Raw genomic sequence first — 24628 nt, 5'->3', positions numbered from 1 at the left:
AGAAAAAAGACCACCTAAGCTGAAAAAAAAATACGCCTAAAATGTTTGTGTTTAACTTGGAACACATTATAACCAGTTGCCCTCAAGTCAATTCTGACTCATGGTGACCCTATGTGTGTCAAAGTAGAACTGTGTTCCATAGGGTTTTCAGTGGTTAAGTTTTCAGAAGTACGTCATGAAGGTGCTTCTGTGTGGACTCGAACCTTACGGTTAGCAGCTGATAGAGTTAACCGTCTGCACCACCCAGGAACTCCTAGCCTGTTCTAAACCTTAAGGTCTCAGTTAAGTATTGGTATCTAAACGTATTTAACTTCAAAGATAATAATACATATAACTAAGGAGGCAATTTTTTTAATTCTTGATTTTAATAAATCTGATAAAGGTTTATTAGGTTAAAGTTTACAAACTTAGAAATATAAAATTTTGAAATATACTTTATATAAATCAGATGTAAGTCAAATACAGTGTTAGGTTAGCACTCATGAGCAGCAGTCTTGCACATGTAAAGCTCTTACCAAAAAACCAAACCAAACCCGTTGCCATGGAGTTGCTTCTGACTCATTAGCGACCCTACAGGACAGAGTAGAACTGCCTCTATAGGGTTTCCAAGGAGAGGCTGCTGGATTCAAACTACTGATCTGTTGGTTAGCAGTTGAGCTCTTAACCACTGTGCCACCAGGGCTCCTTTTAAAGCTACTAGTAGCTGTAAAATCAGATTTACTTACATCTCAAATTGCAAAATGAATCAATTATATTTTTCTCTCCTGTGATTAACAGGGAGAAAAGACTTTAATCAAAGTAGGTGTTTTAACTGCTAAATGTTCACAATGTCCACTTATGAATTTTTTCAACCTTTTAAATTGACATCGATACATGCCACTTAAAAGATTATTTTATATCAATAAATTCAGTGTATGGTAAGGTGAATTCAAGACAATCTAGAAAAAATAATGGAAAAAAACCCAGCAAATTAATTATGGAAAATGTAGTAATTTCTACTTCTTTTCCAGTTTATATGAAGAACAAAATGGAGAGGTTTCTTGGTCCCTGGGTAGCACAAAAGGTTAAGCGATTGACTATTAACTGAAAGGTTGGCAGTTCGCACCCACTTAGCAGTACCTTGGAAAAAAAGCCTGGTGATCTACTTCTGAAAAATTAGCCATGAAAACTCTATGGAGCACAGTTCTATTCTGCATACAAGCACAGGTTGCAATCGAGTTGACAGCAATTGGTAGTGGTGAAATGGGTGGGGTTAGATTAGAGGCAGAGTCTCTGAGTGATGCAAACGGTTAATGTGTCAGCTGCTAACCAAAGGGCTGGAGGTTCAAAGTGCCTCAGAAGAGAACCTAGCGATCTACTTCCAAAAAATCAGCATTGAAAACCCTATGGGGCACAGCTCTACTCTGATAATAATGGGGTTGCCATGAGTTGGAATTGACTCAATGGCAACTGATAGATTAGAGGCAGGCCTTATATAGGATAAGGCAGAAGTTATGTAGTTGAACACACTCTTATTAATTAGAAAACTGAAGCTTATATCAGTGTATTTTAACTACTTAAAAAAACTGAATACACCATACTGTGACTGTGTTTTTGATTACAGTGTATGCACTGTGATTTCTGCCTTAGCCTAGACCTAATTGCCAAGAGCATAAAAACTACAGGAGTGATTTAGATAAGTTCTTCAGGGTAGGCTTATTTAAGTTTTGAAACCCATCACTCAGTGGGTTGTAGAAGTGTGGATGAGTGAAATAACTACAACTAACTAGGCATTCAAGGAGCCCTGGTAGCAAAGTGGTTAAGTGCTCGTCTGTTAACAAAAAGGTTGGTGGTTCGAACTCACCAGCCGCTCTGCAGGAGAAAGATGTGGCAGTCTGCTTTGGTAAAGATTTACAGTGTTGGAAACCCTACGGGGCAGTTCTACTCTGTCCTGTAGGTTCTGTATGAGTCAGAATCGACTTGATGGCTATGGCTTTGGTTTTGATTTTAGCAGGCACTCGAGACAGACAGTGCAGAGGAAACCCAGGTGTTCCACAGTTCACAGGGAGGCTTGCAAAGAGCAGCTATTCATTTGGTAACTTACTTAACTTTCAACTTATGGAGGACAGAGTGGAGAGATTTAGTTGTAAAAGTGGGAAGGCTTAAATACAAAGGCACGATTTTCTAAGATTCGTATGTTAATTCTCATTAGTTAAGTCATTATATTTATATCATTTATATATGTCGTTGTGTTGTCCAGTAGATTTTTGACTCATGTCAACCCCACGTGACAGAGTAGAGCTGCCCCACAGGGTTTTCTAGGCTATAATCTTTACAGGACAGATGGCCAGGTCTTTTTCCCATAGAGCAGCTGGGTAGGTTAGAACTCCCAACCTTTTGGTTAGCAGGGGAGTGCTTAACCACTGCATCACTATATCGTATCAGTATTAGGAAATGTATACTCAATCACTGTATTTTTTTTTTCTTAACTAAAACTTCCTAGTGTTTAAATTTTTGCCCAAAAAGTTATTGTAGTTATTCTTCACTCAACAAATATTTACTGAACACCTCTTAAGTGTCAAGGATTAGGCCTTCTTAGAATCCCCGGGTGGCACTAATGGTTGATCACTGGACTGCTAACTGAAATGTTTGAGGTTCAAACCCACCCACTCAAGCCCTGGAAGACAGGTCTGGCGATCTGCTTCTGAAAGACCACAGTCTTGAAAACCCTATGGAGCACTTCTATTCTGCACACATGGGGTTGCCATAAGTTGGAATTAACTCCGCGGCAACTAACAAAAACAAAAACACTATGTACACAGTGGTAAACAAAATAGACATGGTCCCTGCTCTCATAGTATTTACTATCTAACGGGAAGACAGACATTAAACAAATAAACACAAATAGATATATAATTATAAATAGTGATAAGTACTATTTAAGGAAAGAACAAGGTAGGATCAGTGAGAAGAAGACAGAACTAAGTTTAGACTGGGTGTCAGGGAAGGTATAAGTAAGGGAGTGGCATTTAAGTAGTTACATCTAAAGGGTCTCATATTTTAAACAAACTAACTTATTCTCTATGATTTATACTTTGGGCTCAACTCTGGAAAACATTATATTTTTAAGTTTACTTTTCCCTGTTCATGGAAGCCTTCCTCGGCAATATTTGTTATTGCTATGAGGTTGAAGTTCGCTCCTCCTAAATAAATCACAGCATATAAATACCTGCTGTTCTTTTTGGTAAATTATTTTCTGATAATCTCATAAGTTGTTCCTCAACCTTTATTTTTTGTTTCCTTTAATACCAGTCCACCTCTCCACACACTAATATCAGATATTATCACAAGCACTAGAATATCCCTTTTTTGACAGAACAAATTTTCTAGTTAATGTTTTATTTGACAGCTGTGCTACAAATAAAAAAATTCAAGCTCAAGACTCTGCACCACTGAATCTAAAATGTGGCCTGAAAATCATTTCCAGTGCCGGGGGAAGGTTTTATTGTTGCCTCTGCTGTTCTGGCTGTGCCCAGAAAACATGATTTATGTTTAAAGAATTTCCTGTTACAACCTACGTTATTCTCCCCACCCCCTATACCTAGTAAGAGAAGGATTTTTTTTTTTTGCTTAAGTGCTGACATATAATTGAATTCAACACTTGTGATAGCTTTGCCATTATATATTACTGATCATACAATTTTTTCCATTGCTTCTCTGTCAAACTAGGAGAAAATATTTAATATTCTGACTGATCTTAAAAAATAAACATATTTACCCTAATTAAAATTATTGTTAAATACAACTATCATCAAAGTTTGTTTGTACACAAGATTTTAAGAAAGATACTAGGAATCTAAGTTGAGATTTTTTTCACAGCTTTTCTGGAAATTGTAAATATTTTTATTGTATAAGCTAAGTCAGTCCCACTGAAATAAAATTTAAGCTGCTCCTTGTGAAAATGTTTTACACATACACACTTTAAAAAGCAGTAAAGTAGACAGTTTTTGGAAAGAGAAGAAGGAATTATATCTAGTACGTTAAGTCTAATGTAACATGGCAGATATATACTAGGAACTTAGTGTCCCAAGTTACAGTGTTTTCCAAATTAACCAATAATTGACAGTAATACCTGCATAAAATAACACGGTATAATGACAAAGAATGCTATATTTGAAGTCAGAAGACCTAGGTACAACGCCCAGTCCTACTAGTTATATAAGTTTCAACAAGTGACTTAATCTGTCTAAACCTCAGCTTCATCATCTGAAAAATAGAGGTAGTGACACCTGCTTTGTCTACTTCACAGGATTATTGTGAGGCTGAAACAGTATCATGTATGTACAAGAATTCTGTAAATTCTAAAGGCTATGTGAATGTAAGAATTATTTTAATATTTGTATCATATTGAGGTGAGGTATATTTATATTAACTGTACAAATATCAATATTCAATGCTTTAAAAAAATGGAATGTCAAAAAATGAAAAAAACTTCAAATGTCAAAATCAAAGATTGACATAATTTATGATTCCATTTATATGACATTCTGGAAGAGGCAAAAGTATAGAGATTGAGAACAGACAAGTGGTTGCCAGTGGGTTGAGTACAAAGAGGTAGCTCAAGGGAATTTTGGGGGTAACAGAGTTGCTCTTTATCTTGATAGCGGTGGTGGTTATACAACTTTACGCACTGTCAAAACTCACAGAACTATATACCAAAGAGAATGAATTTTACTGTATGTAAATTTTAAAATAATTTTTTAAATGTGTACACAAATGTACATATAAGAAAATCTTGTGTGAGGAAGTTTAACAGGTTTAACCTGAAAGTTTGTATAAAAAAGGAGCAGTTTGAGCTCATAATGCTAAGGCTGTCATTACCATAACAGTGAAAAAAAGGTTAAAATCTGAATTTGAGTATTAAATCATAGAAAATTCGTTGTAATAATAAATATATTTTAGGAAAATGTATCAACCCCCATTGCATTTTTAGAGAAATTCTATAGGAATTTTAGGTTTAAAAGTTATCTATCTCATAGACTTGAACATCTAGTAAAAGCCCAATCAATCAGAAAGGCTTGAATGATGATTTTTTCCTTCCTGGACTGACAGAATCAAGATGCAAGCTGTAAGCTATCTAGGTCACCAATTCCTTAAGACAAAAAGCAAACAGATTTATCCCTAAAAATAACTTGTAGGGTTTGTTCTATGCACCGCCCATACTCAACTATTTTTCCCTACTCTCTCATAGGTATGTTATAGTACTATCATAAACATGCACTTAGGGCAAACACTGAATAATCAAAAGTTATTTTTTCAGTATAATATACTAAGGCAAGAGCATGGATGAATACATTTTATAAGGAGTATTAACAATGAGACTGTAAGATGATTTACTGTGCAACATTTAATTAACTAGAAATTTCAATTAGAGAATTTCCCACTCCCACACCTTGTTTCAGTTGAAAAATCTAGTTCCACAGTATGTAGCAGTTAGTTCAAATGCATTAATAACTAATTTTAATTATTTAAAAAGATTCAACTACATATATACGTATATACTATAAGCTTATTTCATCTTCTAACAGTTTCTAAAATTGTTTTAAAGAGAATCCATAAAATTTCTCAATGTTTCTTAATTTCCTATAGCAAGAATTCACAAACATGTACTAGGTTGGTTCTCCTGTAATAATACTGAGTTGAGCTTGGTTTGTCCCTTAGGGAGATGCATGCAAATGAATATATAGACTTAAACTTTTATATCTTAAAAGAGCTCCTGTCACACACAAAATCAGCAGTCAGCTACTTTTCTTTATGATGGTATAGCTTTCAGCAAGATTCTATGCAGAACTGGGTAGAGACAAGATACCTACTCCCAAGAGATATACTTAATGAGTCTTTCCAGTAAGGAGGAAAAGCCATTAAATAATACAAAAGTGGAGAAAATATACGTATGTGCACTCACTATAAGATTACGCATATGCACGTGTGTGGTATTTACATACTAGGATATGCCTTCAAAATGATCACTTCTTCTGTAAGCACAGGGCTTGGGAGAAAAACCTCCTCTAGAAAACTGCCTCTTAAAAACAAGCTGAGAGTTTAACTTGAGAGAGGACTGCAGAGTAGATTACTACTCGAAAGGGGAGAAGAGTGTCTTCTTTCCCTTCTTATTTTACAAATTTCAGAATTCTATAATTTTTGGAAGAAGGAAGATGAGAAAGCCTTCTACAACTTTTGATGCTTCTTCTAGTAGGCGTTAGCTCACTGATGAAGAAAAGACCAGTCACCTGTGTCTGTAGAATAGACTCTGAAACTCTTATCCCAGAAGCCACAGACGAGAATGTAGCGGTTGTCTGATGTGATGACAAAGCACTGGGAATGGACTTGAATGCTCTGGTCCAAAAGGTCAGTGATTTGCCTCCTGTGCATTCCTGTATTGCTGGCTATGAGAAGAGAGAAAGATAAAAAAAAAAAAAAAAATTAAAAAAACTACTAAATCCACATGGGCAAAAAAATTCTGTATTTTGTCATACTTGGGGGAAGGAGGAAAGGAAAAGAGACGTGTTCCAGTAAATACTTGACCTTTTATTTTAAATATAATAATGTTTGAAAAACTAAAGAGGAAAATACATTCAACTGTTAGAAGAATGTGGGTAGCTAAATTCAACATCTCAGTAAAAAAATTTGCCTAGAGGAAAAAAATAACAACATATGACAATTTAAAAACAGTATACAATTGACAGAACATGTATTCCAGCTCCTGGGCAGGACCAAACTAGATTATAATCTCCAGATTGCATCACAGGTAGGTTTGTGTTTCTGACAATCTCATTACATCTATTGTCATGAAAATGGATTCATGTTGTGACAATCTATTACCTTTACCATTTTGTCACAAGGAAGAAAGATTAGAATTTAAATGTCATATATGTGAAATACTGTAGCATCTTGTACTACTCTGCCTTTAATGGGTCTTTGATTTGACTAGATGTGAACTCCTATTTCGCCCGTGTACAGCTGCACTTGCATCTAAGGAAAGGGTAGGATGACTATTAAAGATACTTGTAATTGGAAAAGTCAAAGCACAGCATACTGCCACTTTCTTACTCCTTATTTAAGCAATAAAACAAGACAGCCTCGTAGTGTGTTTTCAAAATGCTGCAGAGCACCTAAGATGGGGTTTGTCAGGAGGCACGAGGTCAGACATGGAGCGACATCAAGGCACAGGGAAAAAGTAATAATCCTCTAGAAATACACTATCAAGTGTGCCATTATCAGAAAAGGAATTTCCACTGAGATGCCTGTTTTGGCATTATGAGGCCAATCAAGTAGAAAGCATTGTTTCTCGTGATCTAAGGGTTATTTTACCACTGACTTTCCAATACAAATCATGGTTCTTTTGCTGCTAAAGGAACTTGATGCGTAACAAATCAGAATAAACAGAAGAAATCTCTGCATTTGATTATTAAGCTCTTTGTATCCATAGTCTTCAGTTCTCTGAAAACAAAAGAAAACTAACAACTAACAAAAAAAAAAACCTATAAATGCATTACTAAAAAAATGAAATATATAGAAATAAATACCTATATTATATACATTGTGTATAATAAGCTAATGTGGGCAATTTAATAGAAGTCTCAGAAGGTAATACAGAAGGGGAAAAAGTGTCCAAAATACTCTCCAGTGCTGTGCTGGGAAGCCCTGGGGATAGAGGAATACAACATTCCCTGCCCTTGAGGCATACAGAACATGACACACCTGTACAGACACGTGAAATACTCATTTGTACAGTTCGGCTAGTGTCAGACACAATTTAATCTATTTAAGATTATGCCATAACTTTGCTAATGTGGGCTTCCTAAGATTTGGGGCAATTAATGGGCTAGAAAGTGATAGCAGTAGTAACAAGGGGAGAATTGTAGATTGGGATCATTTTTCCCACTCCTTCCCCACAAAGGGAAGTTGCTGGCCAATGAGAAAAGCTTCTGTGGGTATCACAGGGTATCACAGAGAGTGATGCTTTGTATCCCACTGCGGTAAAGCTGTGTGTTATACATATGCAGAATATACATATAATTCTGAGAAACCTAGCACTTAAAAACAAGGTATGTGGTACTTTCTACACTGTTCCTACAGCCTACAGTGTCTCCTTCCACATGAGAATTGTAAAAATGGTTGACTTTTGCTCCTGTGATATAAACTTCCACTGGTCATTATTTTGAGTGTTCTCTTGGAACGAGTTTACCTAGACAGACCTGGGCATATGCATGATTTTGAACTGAGTAAACCACGAAGTACCCATGGGTGAAGGATGATGCCTCTTAAGCATTCAGATGAATATTTTCCAAGTAAAACTTACCTGCAATTTAATACTGCAATCCCTTCTAAAAAATAACAAACAAAATTATCTATCTATCTCACAACTATTATCTCATTGTTTTCTCCGGTAAACTGCTTGAGATTCGGTACTGAAAGTATTTTTATTCAATGAAAATTAGGTATATTTGTCTAGATAAGCAGTCTTCAAACTGCAGCATGCACACCCCTGGGGGTACAAGATGTCCCAAGGGATACAGAGGCACAGATGGTTTCAAAAGAATCAATTTCTAGTCCCTCTACTTTCATATGTCTCTTGCCTACATCTGATTTGCCTGAGAACTTCCTGTTTTTCTTTCCTACTCCCCCTTTCACATGCCCTTCTTCTGCTAGATAAAATACAGGCATATTTCCTTCCCACCCAGAATCTTACTATGGTGCTTTGCCTCAGGGTATAAACAATCTCTTGGGAGTCAGATAAAGGAACAATTCAAAATACTGATGGGATGTTGAAAATGTGAACGCCTAGATATCAAATCATTTGGTAGGTCAGGTGGTTTCTAATTCATTACTTTCAATAAAATTAAAGAAGGATCTAATCACACTGTCAATTGATAGATCATTAAAAATAAGTTCCAATGAAAGATTGTTAAGATGATAATTTAATGATAGACCATAAAAAAACTTTACTTACTGATTGCTATGTGAATTTTGTTGCATAGCTCAGAAAAAAATCAAAGATTTTTGTGACAGTGTAAAAACAATACTCTTTCCTTTACAATTACTTTCTTATGTGAGCAAGGTTCCTCAGAGCTTCCCATGTATAATAACAAGAGAAATAGGATAGAACTGATGACAAACCACGTCTCACTCAGCAGTAAAGAATGTACATCCACGAGTACGTGAGATAACTGAGCGGGGGGACGGGGGAGCCCTGTCCATTTCATTGAAGATGTATTTCCAATAAATATTTGCTTCTGATATTTAATAATTATTTAAAAGTTATTATAATTTTTGAATAAGTGTATATTAATATTTGTAATGATCACTGAATCTAGATGAAATTTTTTTAAAAGTTGAGTCTTATGGCCCTAGCAAATTTTAAAATTTACATTTACATACATATGTTTACTTTTTTATACATATTTTCATTGTAGAAAAGTATACTACAGCAATCAATAAAAAAATTAAGATAAAATTATGTGGGGGAAACAGAATGAAAACATCAATTCAGGATGAAAGAGGAATAATGCAGTATTTCCAAGTTGGAAATACCGGGCTTTTTAATGCTTTTTGTTGTTGTTGTTGTTTATTGTTCTGGTTTAAGTGAAAGTTTACATTTCAAGTTAGTCTCCCCTACAAAAATTTATACATACATTGTTATGTGACCCTAATTGCTCTCCCTATACTGTGAGACAGCACACTCCTCCTTTCCACCCCTGATTTCCTATGTCCATTCAACCAGCTCCTAACCCTCCGTGCCTTCTAATCTCACCTCCAGACAGAAGCTGCCCGTTTAGTCTCATGTATCTACTTGAGCTAGGAAGCACACTCTTTACGAGCATCATTTTATGTCCCACAGTCCAGTCCAATCCCTGCCTGAAGAGTTGGCCTCGGAAATTGTTTTAGTTCTGGGCTGACAGACAGTCCAGGGGCCATGCTTTCCGGGGTTCCTCCAGTCTCAGTCAGACCATTAAGTCTAGTTTTTTTTTTTTTACTAGAATTGGAGTTCTGCACCCCACCTTTCTCCAGCTCTGTCAGGGACTCTCTGTTGTGTTCCCTGTCAGGGTGGTCATTGATGGTAGCCAGGCACCATCTAGTTCTTCTGGTCTCAGGATGATGAAGTATCTGGTTTATGTGGTCCTTTCTGTCTCTTGGGCTACTACTTTCCTTGTGTCTTTGGTGTTCTTCATTCTCCTTTGCTCCACGTGGTTGGGACCAATTGATACATCTTAGATGGTGGCTTGCAAGCTTTTAAGACCCCAGATGCCACTCACCAAAGCAGGATGCAGAACATTTTCTTAATAAGCTTTGTTATGCCAGTTGACCTAGATGTCCCCTAAAAGCATGGTCCCCAGATCCCTACCCCTGGTACTCTGTCCCTCAAAGCGTTTGACTGTATTCAGGAAACTTCTTAGCTTTGGTTTAGTCCAGTTGTGCTGACTTTCCCTGTAGTGTGTGCTGTTCTTCCCTTCACTTAAGATAATTCTTGTCTACTATCTAGTTAGTGAATTACCTCGCCCTCCCTCCCTACCCTTGTAACCATCAAAGAATGTTGTCTTCTGTATTTAAACCTGTTCTGAAGAAGTTCTTATAATAGTGGTCTTATACAATATTTGTCCTTCTGTGACTGACTAAATTCACTCAGCATAATGCCCTCCAGATTCCTCCATGTTATGTTTCACGGCTTCATCGTTATTCTTTATCATTGCACAGTATTCCATTGTGTGAATATACTGTAATTTGTTTATCCATTTAATGCATTTTTAAAAAACAAAATGTTGAGTATCAATTCACTCTGATATTCAGGTTCCATTGGATACATTTTAGTTTTTTTTTTTGGATTCATTTTAAAGAGTGATACAACACTTTCCTTAAAATGTCAATTTTTACACGATGCCAGAAATTATAATCTTTGTAACTATTTAAATTTGTGATGAAAAATTTTAGATGTTAACTTAAAAATATATGAGAACGTACATTGTTTTAAACAATTATTTAGGAAGTGTAGCAGCCCAAACTCTAATAACCAGTGGTTTAGAGCAGAGGTGGCAACTATGGCCCACATGGCAAACCTGGCCTGCTACCTGGGTTTGTATATAGTATTATTGAAACCAGGCCATGCTCATTTGCTTATGTACTGTGTATGGCTGCTTTTGTACTATAATGGTAGAGCTGAGTAGTTGAGACAGAGATCAGATGGCCCACAAAGCCTAAAATATTTTCTATCTGCCCCTTTACAGAAAAAGTTCACTAGTGCCTGGTCTAAAGAACTACAACTGCTCAATTCATTTAATGAGACTTTATACTATAGGATATTTATTGTCAAGTTTTAAAGCAAATCATGGGTCTATAATTCAGAAACAATGCTTTAAATGATTAGTAAATGGGCTTTATTATATTCCTGATTTTTAAAATTTTACCCAAGTGAGCATTTATTTATGTATATATATGGCAAATCGTATCTACTCAAAGCAAAACAAGATTGAGGAACCAGAACTGTATTTATCCTTCAAACAGAAAATTGCATCTTAGATTTCTGCTCAGATATGAGGAAATGATAAATGAATTACTTTTCAGCTTAAAGTTATTCTAGTCCGTAGCAGTCCATCTGTGAATAGTGGCTCTTTCACTCTCTATTAAAACAATGGTTTTACAGACACAAAAAGTGTGGTTACACACACACAGGGAGCCTCATGGATTGTAAAAGAATGAATCAGCTCATTCATATGTTTTATTTGAAAACTTTAAAATTCTAACAAATTATTCGTGCCAGGGAAATTTGGCAAAATTGCAAGCCAAGCATTCATGCTGGTAGCATACCCCCACAAATAGGCAATTACATTTTTATTCTAAAAGATACTCAATGGGATCTTCTATATCAAAGCTTAACCTTCTTAGCAAAGCCACATTTGAAATCCCCACACGAGGATGAAAAATGCTGAACTAGAGATTTCAACAAACTTAACTCAAAAAGCGTAACAGCAATTAAATATTCTAAGTCTTCTGCTGCAGATGCTCATTTCATCCCAGTGGCTTTTTCTGGTCTCGTCCCTATTCTTTTTTTTTTCCCGTGAACAAATTTAACCTCCAGTGGCAATTTACTATGCTGTAGGGCCCTAGAAAAATGAATACAAATATCTTAACACTGCCATTGGCTGGGCAATATATTTCCACTTGGAAACTGCTCTGCAATTGCACATTAATCCCCTCAGAGTGAACAGAGGGTCCAGGAAGGAAGGATTGATCTCCCTTAATGATGAAACCCTGGCACTACAGTTTTATTTTTCACAACACAGTGCTGCTAAGAACCCCACTGTTATTATGAAAATTTCCCTGGTAAAGGAGCTCCATCACATTACTGGTGCACCAATTCATCATAACGTCCCTCGCTCCTGCTCATCAACAAGTCTGAGTGATGAAAAGATCCAATATTATCCTGACAGTACTTCATGCGCATTCTCAATCACACATTATTACAGCATCCATATTAATTTTCAGTGACACGCGTCCTAGGCCTGTTCAAATTAGGCAAACCAACGAGGGGGAGTTGATGAAATACCAGCATAGCCACAGCTCATTGCATTCCAATTTGCATGCAAATGGTTTATCAGGAAAATTCCATTCCCAGCAACCAGCAAGTGAAAAACAACTGTAATCTACACTTCAGGGCCACCATACAGAGCTTAATGAATCGCAAAGAGAGAAGCAAGTGACAGACCTAGGAGAGGATCGATTTCCACTGGCAGCTGGTATGGCTGGTCTTGTACAGCACCTTGATGAGCTGGAATTCACAAAAGATTAAAAAAAAAAAAAGCATTATTTTTCATATACTAAACTACATAAAAACGCATAAGTCAAACCTTATGCAGAATTGCTTCCAACCTCCAAATTCTCATACAGTTTTATGAAATTTAAAGAAAATAACAAGCCAGGTACTTTTATGGCTAGCTTATTAAACATTTATTTTAGATTAGTGCTGTTCTGAACATGTGCCATCAGCAGTGGCTCCAGTCCTAGGCCATAAGCTATAGCAGATGCTTGACTAGTAACCTCTGATGCTGCAACAAAACAAAATTAAGTGGTAAAGTGCGTTGAAAACAAAATGTGACAACCATCTGCTGACTGTAGCAAATACTATTTTTTCGTTACTTCTTAAAAAGGCAGTTTTGAATGCTGCAGCACAAAGGATCCACAAAAACGTCAATTTATGATGGAGAAAGGAAAAGCTCGACGTCAGGGAACATTTAATGTTTCATCCATCACTTAAAATCAATCAATTGAAAGTTTGAATAAAAATAAAGAAAGCTATCCACAGATAAATGTTTTTGTTAAATGCATTTGGCTGAAATATTTTCTTAAAGACTGGATTGAGGTTTGAAAAAAAAGTTTTATGAATAATTTAATATTTCCATGGTTTCAATTTAAAAATATTCAGGCAAATGAGTAACAAAAATCAATTTACACTAAGAATAGTTCGTTCAATTCTCAAAATCGTTCTAAAAATTCAGGCATACTTATTTTGTAACTGGAAAGAGGTTTCATAGGCTGTAGAGTGGAAAATGTACTCAGAATCAGAAGCTGCCACTGCCTAGCTATGAAGTCAGGCCAATCCTAAACCCTAAGATGAAAGGTTTGGAGCAGATGATCTTTTCAGCTTTAGAGTTTTGATAGTTAAATTCTGGGCCCTCATCCAAACTATTTTTCCCCAAATGACTCAGCTGTTCACCCTGGTCAGTATCTGCCTTTGATAGGACTCACAAGCACTTCAGTTAGCACTTGGCTAGTATTTGAGGTGTGCTTAAGAAATACCATCAAGAATTTAGGAAATCTTTCTGACTGTCCTTGAGGGGCTGAGAATAAAAAGGGGTACATTTCAATGAGCTCATAGATTATTTTAAAACTTATATATCATAATTTCCCCAGCTAGTAAATATCAACTTCTCAAGGATGACTGAAGGATCATTAATACTGATAAAATACTTGAATAAATGCAATATTGGCACTAAAAATTATAACTGAGTATTGTTATGGATTGAACTGTGTACCCCAAAAAGATACACTGAACTCCTAACCCCTGTATCTGTGGATGTGACCTTGTTTGGAAATAGGATCTTTCTTTGAAGGTGTTATCAGCTAAATTGAGGTCATACTGGAGTAGGGTGGGTCCTAATCCCTTCTGAGTGGTGTCTTATAAAAGTGTAAAACAGACAGGGAGACAGTCACAGACAAGGGGAAGGTACCATATGAAGATACATCTACAAGCAGCAAAGGAATGCCAAGGATTGCTGGCAGCCATTTGAAGCCAGGAGAGAGGCAAGGAAAACTCCTCTGTCAGAGCACTCAGAGGGAACTGATATGGTTAACACCTTCATTTGGACTTCTAGCCTCCAGAACTGTAAGACAATAAATTTCTGTTCTTTAAAGTCACCCATTTTGTAGTATTTTATTATGGAAGCCCTAAGAAACTCAGACAAGTATGTATAAGGGATTAAAGTAGCTGAAGAAAGGAAGCTGCAATGACTCACTCTTTTTGTACTGAAGGTATTTGTCTTTGCTGATTACCGGTCTGCCAGTAAAAAAATCACAGGACGCTTACAGTGAATGATTAGGGAAAATGAACTGCAGCCCCTGGTCTGCCCAACAGTGCCATTTACTTCCAGCAATAACAGTGTCCATTAAAACTAATACCTTCAGAATTTTTCCCTACTTCTCTGAGAACCTGGGGTGTAAAAACATTAAAACCAAACTTCAGTAAAAGAGGTATATGAGGTTAATAATCTTAGGTTAGGCCTCAAATCCCAGCGCTGCCACTGAATGTCTGGGTGAACTTAGAGCAAGTTATGCAGCCTCTGTGCAGTTTCCCGATCTGTAAAATGGGTTAGGTTGAACCATATGAAATTGCCAACACTTGGCTGTTTTGACCTGTAAAAATCGCAATTTCACATGGTTCAATCTGGTGGCATAGTGGTAAAGAGCTCCGCTGCTAACCAAAAGGTCAGCAGTTTGAATCCACCAGCTGCTCCGTGGAAACCCCATGTGGCAGTTCTACTCTGTCCTATAGGGTCACTATGAGTCAGAATCGACTTGACGGCAAGGGGTTTAATCTAAACATAGAACTACATCTAAAGGTTGTTGAGGGCATTAAGTGAGTTGATACATGTAGACTGATTAGAACAATACTGAGAATCTAGTCAACCCCAGCTGCTGTTATAAGAAAAGTTACAATAAATATTAGCTGCCTTTTTTTTTTTTTTTTTAGAGATTTTGCAAGGTCCTATGAATGAGAAGGAAGGATAAAGATGATTTTTCTTCCTAAACCAGGATCCAGACATTACTCAAAGAAATGACAGGAGTTAGCTGTCTAATGAACAAAATATGGAAATCACAGATCTATTAGAAAAGGACTAGAATCTAAAATTTTTTTAAAATGTAATATGAATTTGCTATTTACTTAAGAATAACTGTTAGGGATTTTTGATGCTCACTTTAAATCAAGGCATATTGATAGGTAAAAGCAGAAAAAGATAGGATGACATATCAGGTTTACGTAAACACACCTGAAATGAGGCATAGATTTATTAGCGTGGATGCTTGATATTCTTAGGAGTAGCTCAAAATTGGAAATCACATTCTAGAAATATAACTACCTGTGGACTCCCGTATGTGTTATCATTCTTTATATTTGCCTAATGAAGAGCTGGCTGTGTCACAGTATGAAGCCAGGAGATGGGGGCAGAAACTACTAGTGACACAAGGTTCAGGCACAAAGCAAGGCTCACTGAGAAGAATTATTGGCTCAGAATTGGCAGAACAGCCCTGGTGGTGCAGTGGTTAAAGAGTTCAGCTGCTAAGCAAAAGGCTGGCAGTTCAAATCCACCAGCTGCTCTTTGGAAACTCTATGGGGTACTACTACTCTGTCCTATAGGGCCACTATGAGTAGACTCAAGGGCAATGGTTTGGTTTTTGGTTATGCAGTCCCTCAAACTCTTATCTTATGGGAAGGTGAGCTTGGGCTGGGAATAGCGGGATGTACCATAGGTGGTACTCTAGCAGAGGCATCCTAGCCCTACATCACTTTACATACTTATAAAAAAAATGGGAGTGGGGTCGAAAACATCTGACCACCAAGTACTAAGGGAGCTTTCTACTCAGGGAACTGGGCTTGCTCAAAATGCGAGTGTCAGGAGCTCCTTCATCAGTGCTTAGGGAGCGCACATCACAACAGGAATATGGGCTGGAGACTTAGCAGCTCTTTGGTAGCGTCAGCTTGGTTCCCCTTAGCTCGGTTAAACTAACCATAGGGGGCGAGGCCAGGGCTTTCTAGCACTTAAACAGGTTTGTCTCTCCTCCTATATGTTGTCATTCTGTTTAGGCTGAAGATATTGTCAGGGCTGCCACAAAGCCACCCAGGATTCGTAGAGTTCCCAACATCACGCTCACTGGTGCCTCTGCCAGGCTCTAACAGGCACTGCATACAGAGTAGGTAAATCCTGTAGTGTATTTGATAGAACACACCTACCAGCACGTTTTTCTTCTAACAAATGGTATTTAGAGAACCTCCCCAAAATGATACTTCTTAAACAAATTATCATCTTTAGTCCCAAAATAAGTATGACATTTGCATACACGTTTTCCTCATCTGAAGGAAAAGGAATAAGAAGACCTATAAACTGGAGACATCATATACCTGCCTCAATTTTTACTCCAATTTTCCTCAAATCTGTTCTCTAATCAAATACTGGCATTCTTCTAGTTGTTTCATTTTCCAATGGCTAGGAGAATGGCTATATTTAACCAGTTCTGATACCAACCACAGAGTCTTCCTAACGGGCATCTTACTGAGTGCAGTCAGTGCACCAAGTTTTTGTTTGAATGTCAATTCAATTTTGCTCAGTTCTAAAATTCTTGCATTTAATTTGGCATGAAGGCCCTTTTTTCAAGAATGTGCATTTTTGCAAGCATTTCATGTATTCTAAAGAGCAGTGTTTTATGCACACTTTACAGATTTAATGATAAGTCAACAGGCTATTAAAATCAAAGTTTTAGTGTCCTCCCTAAAACCGTGGTTTGGGGGAAAATGGCCTATCATCTCCAAGACTTTAAAAGATTTTCCTTACTTCTTCTTTAAAAAAATTAAAAAATTCTAACCAGTTGCCAAAAAGAATAGTGCTAAATCCAGATCGCAACATTCCTACTCTAATGAGAGGCAATAAATCACAGGGAGGTAATCATAAAATCTGAGTCTGAAAACGGGTTCAAATCTGGCTGAGTAAGGCAGGCTCCCAGGGCTCAGTATTTTCACTGGTAAAACACGGAGCTGAACTAGGTGAACTCTAATGTTTCTTCAGACTTATGCAGTTTATGATTCTAATGATTGTTTCAGTATCTTGCGTTTAGGTACCATGACTACTTGGCATTTAAGGATCCCTAGTGGCGCAGTTGTTAAAAGTACTTGGCTGCTAACTGAAAAGTTGGCGGTTCAAACCCACCAGCCGCTCTGCAGGAGAAAAATATGGCAGTCTGATTCTGTAAAGATTTACAGCCTTGGAAACCCTAAGGGGCAGTTTTCTGTCATAGAGGGTCGCTATGAGTTGGAATTGACTCAACAGTAACAGGTTAATTTAAATGTTCTTTTCTTCTACCAGCCACACCAAATAGCACAATGCCATGTACAAAAAAAGTACAGTTTCTGGCACACTGTAGACAATCGGAAGTGTTTAAGGAGTAAATGAGTGAGTGAAAAAAGGGGGAACATCTGATAAATAAAAAATTTCTACTATTTGTGGACGTAATATAGAACATTATTATAGTAAAATATGACATTAGAAACAACATTTATCCCTGAGGAGTAAAGACAAACATCAGATGCCAAAGAATAGCTTTTTTTTTCTTCAAGCCTTTCAAACAAACATTTTGATTCATACTAATATGTGAAAATTAAAAGCTTAAATGTTGAGATATAATACATTTAAGAGGGTATTACAATATCTTTATGCAGTGTTCAGCAGTTATGTCGTCTAATGATATTTCTTTACTTACCAGGAAGACTGTGCCACTTGTTCACAGCAAACAGCCTATTAGCAGTGACTGTGATCACAGCAGCAGTTGCCAAACCAGGCTGGGTGTTGGCTGCCACGTGAGTGACAGGGGAGTTGGAAGGGAACTTTAGGACCATGATAACATCCTGCTGAGCCTGGTCTGTGAACATCAATGGACTCTGCAGGAGGAGATACTGTTGACAGGGCATGACAAAAACCCAAATATACAAGAAAAAAAGCGAAGAAAGACAAGAAGGAGAGAGGGTGCAGGAAAAGAAGAGGAAGACCATGTTAACACAGCTGCAAATGAAGGCATAGTGAGCAGAAAGCTTGCAGAAACAGCAATTACGATTTGTTTTTCGAATATGTCATTAGTTGACATTTTTGGTGATTGAAATAGAATACATTAACAGAGACACTTAAAAAATCCATAGAGTTTTATTAGCTCTGTTCCCCAACACCTATAACTAAAATAATGATTTTGATTTGGGTTTCTAAATAAGCAAAGTATTGGAGATTGCATTAAAGCCATACCAATTGCTATCATATGTCAAGTACCAAAAAAGAAGAACGAGAATACGCAATAGTCATAAAAGCAAGCCAAGGTAATTTCCAAAGATCATCAAAAGTTGTGTTATCATGAAGATTTTGACAACTAAATAAAGAGATAATTAAAACAAATATATTTATAAACAATCGTTAGACAGCATGCATTATTACGGTAGAGAAATAACTTATGGACATAATATACAAACTTAATTATAAGGGTGTTTCAAAGATGCATAAATAATGTACTTTGTAAAAACAATATATTTATATAGTATACCAAGTCATAGACACTACCCTATCATAATGCAAATGCCACTGCTTCCAGCTGTAAGTAGGAATAAAAAAAAATACCTAGATGTTCTTTTCTCCATCTTGATAAAAAAACTAAAGCTCAAGACTTTTTTTGATTCCTCCTTTGAAAAGTAGAAATTGAAATTGTTGAACAAAACACTGATTGTTCTACTAATTAGCAAAAAAAAAAAAAAAATCTTGAAGACTGCAAGACACATATAACACTACCCTGACTGGCTTTATTTATACTTTGTGGTAGTATGCTATCATACAGTAATTGCACTGTACATTTTCAGCAATTCTTTTCTACCATGTCTATTTTCTAATAGCTGATTAGTATCATTCAGGACTGAAACACTGTGATGAAGTGCTTCTGGCTGCTTTCCTACTGCCATATTTCAAAACACCAGGTATATGTAAATGTGTAGGCACATATATTTAACACATATTTATTCAGAACTGCTAATAAAAAATTAAATAAATTTGCATTTTTATTATCAGTCCTTTTAAAAAAGTTATTAAGAGTACTTAGAAAAACATATTGCACTAAGAATTCCTATTTGCACTCTTTGCATAAAGGTGTAAATAAAGGCAACTAATAAGCTACCCAGACACCCTTCTGAGCAAGTGGCTAAAAGCCAATCAATATTACGAGTTAATCCTCCCTGGATGCTCATTCAATTAAAGGTGTCAGTAATGCCTCATCTGATGTGGCCTCAATTAAATCCAACTATCTGATGGTGTGAAAACACAGGGGGATACAGTAACAGCAGCAAAACCAGATAAATAGGCAGCCTTCATGTGCCTGCTAATTACTACACCTGGTGTATATTATGGCTCATGCACTTAACGCAGCACGAGGTGGCTTTAATTTCTTCTGTATTTGTGTGTGCGTGTGTTTGTCTGTGTAGTGAGGTGTACTGATGGTTGGAGTAACTCATCTGAGTGTTATTAAAACAATTAGTAAACACTTCTGCCTTTTATTTTTAAAATCCTTGATATCAACAATGCACTTTTTGTAATACAAAGAACCTTTCCTACAGTTTAGGAATTCTGTGAAAATGGGTAAAATGAGAAACAGTGAGCAACAGCAAACTAAATATCCTATAAGCAAGCTTTGAAGAAGTCTGTGAAAAGGAAATTAACATCATTTCAGGGTAACAAGCCTTATTTCTTAATTACATAATTTTATAATATTTACTAAAGTCGATTTATAAACTCTGAGAAAATCAGAGTACAACATATATCATAAACTCTCACTGAAAAAAATTCATACATATTTTTGAGCTTAACAGCTCATATTATAAATACAGTTAAGCTCTGATTGAATAGTTCCAATGTTTATACTCTAAAAAACCAAAAACAAAAGGAACAATCTCTAATGTGTAGGAAGAATGTCTTGTTTACATGGTGACTCTGGTGGGCTGACTCTTAGCCACATGGCAAGGACAAGCCACTCTGCACAGCAGGCTACAGACTCCTTATCTAGAACTGTTCACTACATTCTGACAACAAGCTCTACCTCCAGTCTGTTCCTACAACCCATCCTGACTAGAATTTTCAATGTAGGCTGCCAGCAGGAAACTCTTTTGGGAGCTCTATCCTATCTTTGGCCAATAAGGATGGAATGAGGAGCACAAGAAATGAAATAAAGCACACTCCAACCAATTGGACTAGGCTGAAATGAGATAAAGCACAATCCAGCCTATTGGACTAGACTGCGTTGATGGCCACAGTTTTACATAAGCTAAACAACTGGTGAAACAGGGCTAAGAGAAATAAGAACCAAACCCTCATCTACTTCTGGGTGCCTCTGTGATCCAGGTCTGAGGTAGAAGTAGGAAACTGCTATACAGGTTTCATTCTGTTTTCCCAGATTAAGTGTATGTTTGCTGACAACTCCCATTTCTTTCTAACATGCTTTTATTTCCTACCCACGTATATTTATGATGAAAAACACAATTTGTGCAAGTCTGAAAATGAGTTCAGGTGTTCAGAGAATAGGGAGAGTGGGAAAGATGTTCTCCAGTCTGCACATGAGCTTGTGCCTTCCAGCCTTACCACACGACGGACAGTAAAACTGACCTGCCTTGATTCACCAATAATCCTTTTGCTGTGGAGGGAGGCTGGGCAGTGGGAATTCCCTCATTGCCCCAGTGACCAAGGCTGTGCAGTGACCCAAGCAGAAAGTCAATGGAGCAGTGGAGGGCTTCCATTAGCCAGCACCAAAAGCAGCCTGGGTCTCACGGAAAAGCTATTACTAAAACTAATTCCAAAGCCCAAACATAAATCATCCTTACTCTTTTTAGGGCATTATCTTCCACTGCTCTTGCCAAATGTTTGCTTCTTGTGTAGTCTTCTGTCCATTACACTCACCCTTCATGTTCATCTAAATCTGATTTCACCTCTTTAAAAACACTTGGAGGAAAAGGTGATGCAAATCACTAAGAAATGCTTTTAGTTTATTATTATGGCCAACTCTACAGCTAGGGAAAGATGGAAAAAAGCTTTGAAAGAATAAAAAAATATGACAAAGAAGGCAAAAGGGGGGAAAAAAACAGAAGAGGAGATAAGATGGGAAGGGAAAGGTAAAAGAAAAAGAGAGAGAGAGAGAGACATAGATCCTAGAAGATCCACATCTCCAGTTCTTGTCTCCTTGGCAGCTATTCTCTCCTCCTCAGTATTGGTGAGAAATCCACCATCTCTAAGCCACAACAAAAAAACTAGAATCTACCTTAAAATAGTCATTATATTTACAGAAATAGATTTTATATTCTCTGTTCTTAATTTAAAACAGCAATGAGCAAGCTATTTTTTATGGGGGACAATTCAAGAAAATATAGGCTGTTTTAAAAATCATATTTATTTTTACCATACAATTCAGTATTTCTTACTGTGCTGATTTTCTTTTTTTTAATCTCATTGAAAAACTTTCCCTCTGAAATTTCAGGAACTATAAAAGTAGAATGGCTATAACAGTTTTCAGCTAGAGTGTATTTCCATCCCCCTTGATTCTGGCTGGCTTTGTGACTTGCTTTGTGATCAGCAGAATGTGGCAGAAATGATGTTGTGTGGCATATTCAAAAGCTAGGCTTCGTGATGCCTAGCCACTTCTGTCTTCATTCTTTTCCAACACTACTCCTACGATGGGGGTGGCCTGGTCTAACCTCCTTGAGAATGAAAGAGCACGTGGAAGTAGACTCCCAGATGTTCCAGCACCCTGCAGCCATGCAGGAATGAGCCAAGGTGAAAAGGGCAGAAGAAATACCTATCCAACCCTCAGAATCAAGACAATAATAAACCACAGTTTTAAGTCACTAACTTTTGCGTGGCTTGGTATTAAAAAAAAAAAAACCCATTCCGTCAAGTCAATTCTGACTCATAGCAACGCTATAGGACAGAGCAGAGCTACCCCACAGGATTTCCAAGGAGCACCTGGTGGATTTGAACTGGCAACCTTTTGGTTAGCAGCTGAATTCTTAACCACTATACCACCAAGGTTTCCAGCTTGGTATACAGTGGCCATTTTGTTTTCCCCTGTGGTCGCTGACCCTCAATAACATTATCCCACATACTAGAATTAGTCTTAAAATTCCCAAATTGAAAGATGTATTGGGATGCAAACAAACAAAAAACCCAAACACAGTAACAAAACTAATCTGGGAAGTCACAGGATCAAACCAGAAAACATATCAACCATAAGCGTGGAGTTCTCTATCCTACAGTGAGGATCTGTGACAATTATGGATCTTCTCATTCTGCAACACACAGTATGATCTGATAAAATGCTAGATCACTGGAGCCATGTTTACCTTCGCAAAGACTCCCGGGGAGCACGCAAATACTGTCTGCTAGCTGCTGGCAGATTAACAAACATTGCCTAAGAAGAACAGGAGAACTGCCCAAATGTGGTGGAGAATCTCAAGCACAAAGAAAGACTGTTATGAATGTCAAGCACGGTCTGAGAGAAGCGCAAGAAATGAGGAGAGTGAAAGCAGCACTTACCACTTGCATGGCAGAACCTCTGGGAGGATGGGGCTCTATAAGCAGTTGAGAAGGCGTCTGTCCAAAACTTCGGATTTGAGCTTCAACAGCCTGAAAAAGGCATGGGCAAGTTTGAAGGTTAAGAGGTGCTAATTACAGGATATAGAACCACAGCTGTTACCTGAAATGTCATTCCATACCTCTGGCTTGTTTCATGTTGAAAGTCAACCTTGTGTGTTCACACAGTAGGGCTAAGCACCTGGCAAGGGCATTGAGAGTGAGGTCATCCTTTCGTAGTGTGGAAGCCGTTCCTATAAAACCCTGCAAAACTTTCTCATTTTGCTCAGTGATATGAAACAGAAACCAGCTATTACAATCAGAAATTGTCCTTTTTGGCTTCATCTCAGTTTTCCTACATTTGGTTTTCCTGCTTGTGTCATCCCCAATGACTAAAAGCTAATCTTTTACAGGTATAGAGAAAATCTATTGCTGCTTTGATTCTAGGCCCCATTTCATCCTGGGAAGTGGAAGAAGAAAAAAGAAACACAGCACCTGTGAAATGGCTTGGTTTTACAGTACTTTGCCATAGGAAGAGCATTATTGTTGACAGTCTCTTTGAACCTAATGACTAAACAACAAAGTAAAAACCACATGTTGCATCCAAGCATGAGACAGTTAAACCAGGGACTAACTGAACATAAGAAACACGTGTGTGTGCGTCATGAAAGATCTGTCCATGCGCCCTTTGCGAGGCACCCCCACCATGGCTCTCCTGTACACCTCACACACATGCTTACTTCCCCATCACTCCCTCATCATGGGGAATGACTGAATGCCAGGTGCCAGTATCTTTATTTTGTTTACTTGCTAATGCCTCACTAGCCTCACTAAAATATAAGCTCCATGAGAGCAAGGATCTTATCTATCTCCTTATCTATATCCCAAAATAGAGTGAATTAATAAATGCTACAGTATGTGTGAGACGAGGGAGGATGCAAAGACATAAAGACCAACTTCAACCTCCCACAATAGTCAGTACTCTTAATTACCTGGCTAAAAGGATGAAGAAAACTCATCAGATTCATGAGAGTATATTCATCTTTTTTCTTTTTTTAATCCCTAAGAAAACATGTCTTAAGTTTTTTATATACACTGCATGACCTTCACACCATAGGCAATTAATAAATCATAAACAAGGAAATATAATCATTATCCAGTAATAATAATCAGCCTTCTCAGTAGCCCCTGAGACAATTCTTAGAAATTTTAGGGCTCTTTGGAAACCACTGGTTAAGCCCCAGGAAGAAAATCAATTTCTCTTTCTCTCTCATACACACACACACACACACACACACACACACACACACATACTTAGAGCTAAACATTGGGGAATATTCATATATAAGGTATGATATTAAGAATTAATAAAGAAGACAGAGAAGGGGCAGACAGGTTAGAGAAAAAGCAGGATAGGTGAGACCATTTTTTAATTGGATTGTTTGTGATTTTGTTGTTGAGTTGTAGGACTTCTTTATATATACTGGATATTAAACTCTTATCAGATACATGGTTCCCAGTTTAGGAAAAGGCTTTTTCAAGTCATGTATTATACTGGTCTAATTATTGTCTTAATGACAGAATATAAGTTGTATTATCCCACATAGATTAGATAGTAATCTTTCCAAGACCTTAAGGCATCTAAAAAGGCTGTAGAATACTTAATAATACTTTACTTCTTGACTTAT

At 37.2% G+C, this 24628-nt stretch overlaps 1 protein-coding gene across 6 annotated transcripts in view; it reads right to left on the bottom strand.

Annotated features, from left to right (window-relative positions):
- The window catches only part of LRBA (LPS responsive beige-like anchor protein), an 840314-nt gene that overhangs the window by 31365 nt on the left and 784321 nt on the right, over positions 1 to 24628 (bottom strand). For 4 of the 6 annotated variants that reach the window (XM_023733554.1, XM_023733553.1, XM_023733556.1 and 1 more), the window contains 4 exons: positions 22905 to 22994; positions 18061 to 18253; positions 12740 to 12802; positions 6270 to 6425 (listed from right to left, as the gene is read on the bottom strand). In XM_023733554.1, coding sequence (XP_023589322.1) covers positions 6270 to 6425; positions 12740 to 12802; positions 18061 to 18253; positions 22905 to 22994 — 502 coding nt within the window. The remainder of the gene's footprint in view (positions 1 to 6269; positions 6426 to 12739; positions 12803 to 18060; positions 18254 to 22904; positions 22995 to 24628) is intronic. The other 2 variants (XM_023733555.1, XM_023733557.1) reach the window with 1 other exon arrangement.

Source organism: Trichechus manatus, unplaced genomic scaffold, assembly GCF_000243295.1.
Source record: "Trichechus manatus latirostris isolate Lorelei unplaced genomic scaffold, TriManLat1.0 scaffold00059, whole genome shotgun sequence".
In the NCBI taxonomy this organism is placed as follows: Eukaryota; Metazoa; Chordata; class Mammalia; order Sirenia; family Trichechidae; genus Trichechus; species Trichechus manatus.
This window is presented reverse-complemented; position numbering and strand designations above follow the sequence as displayed.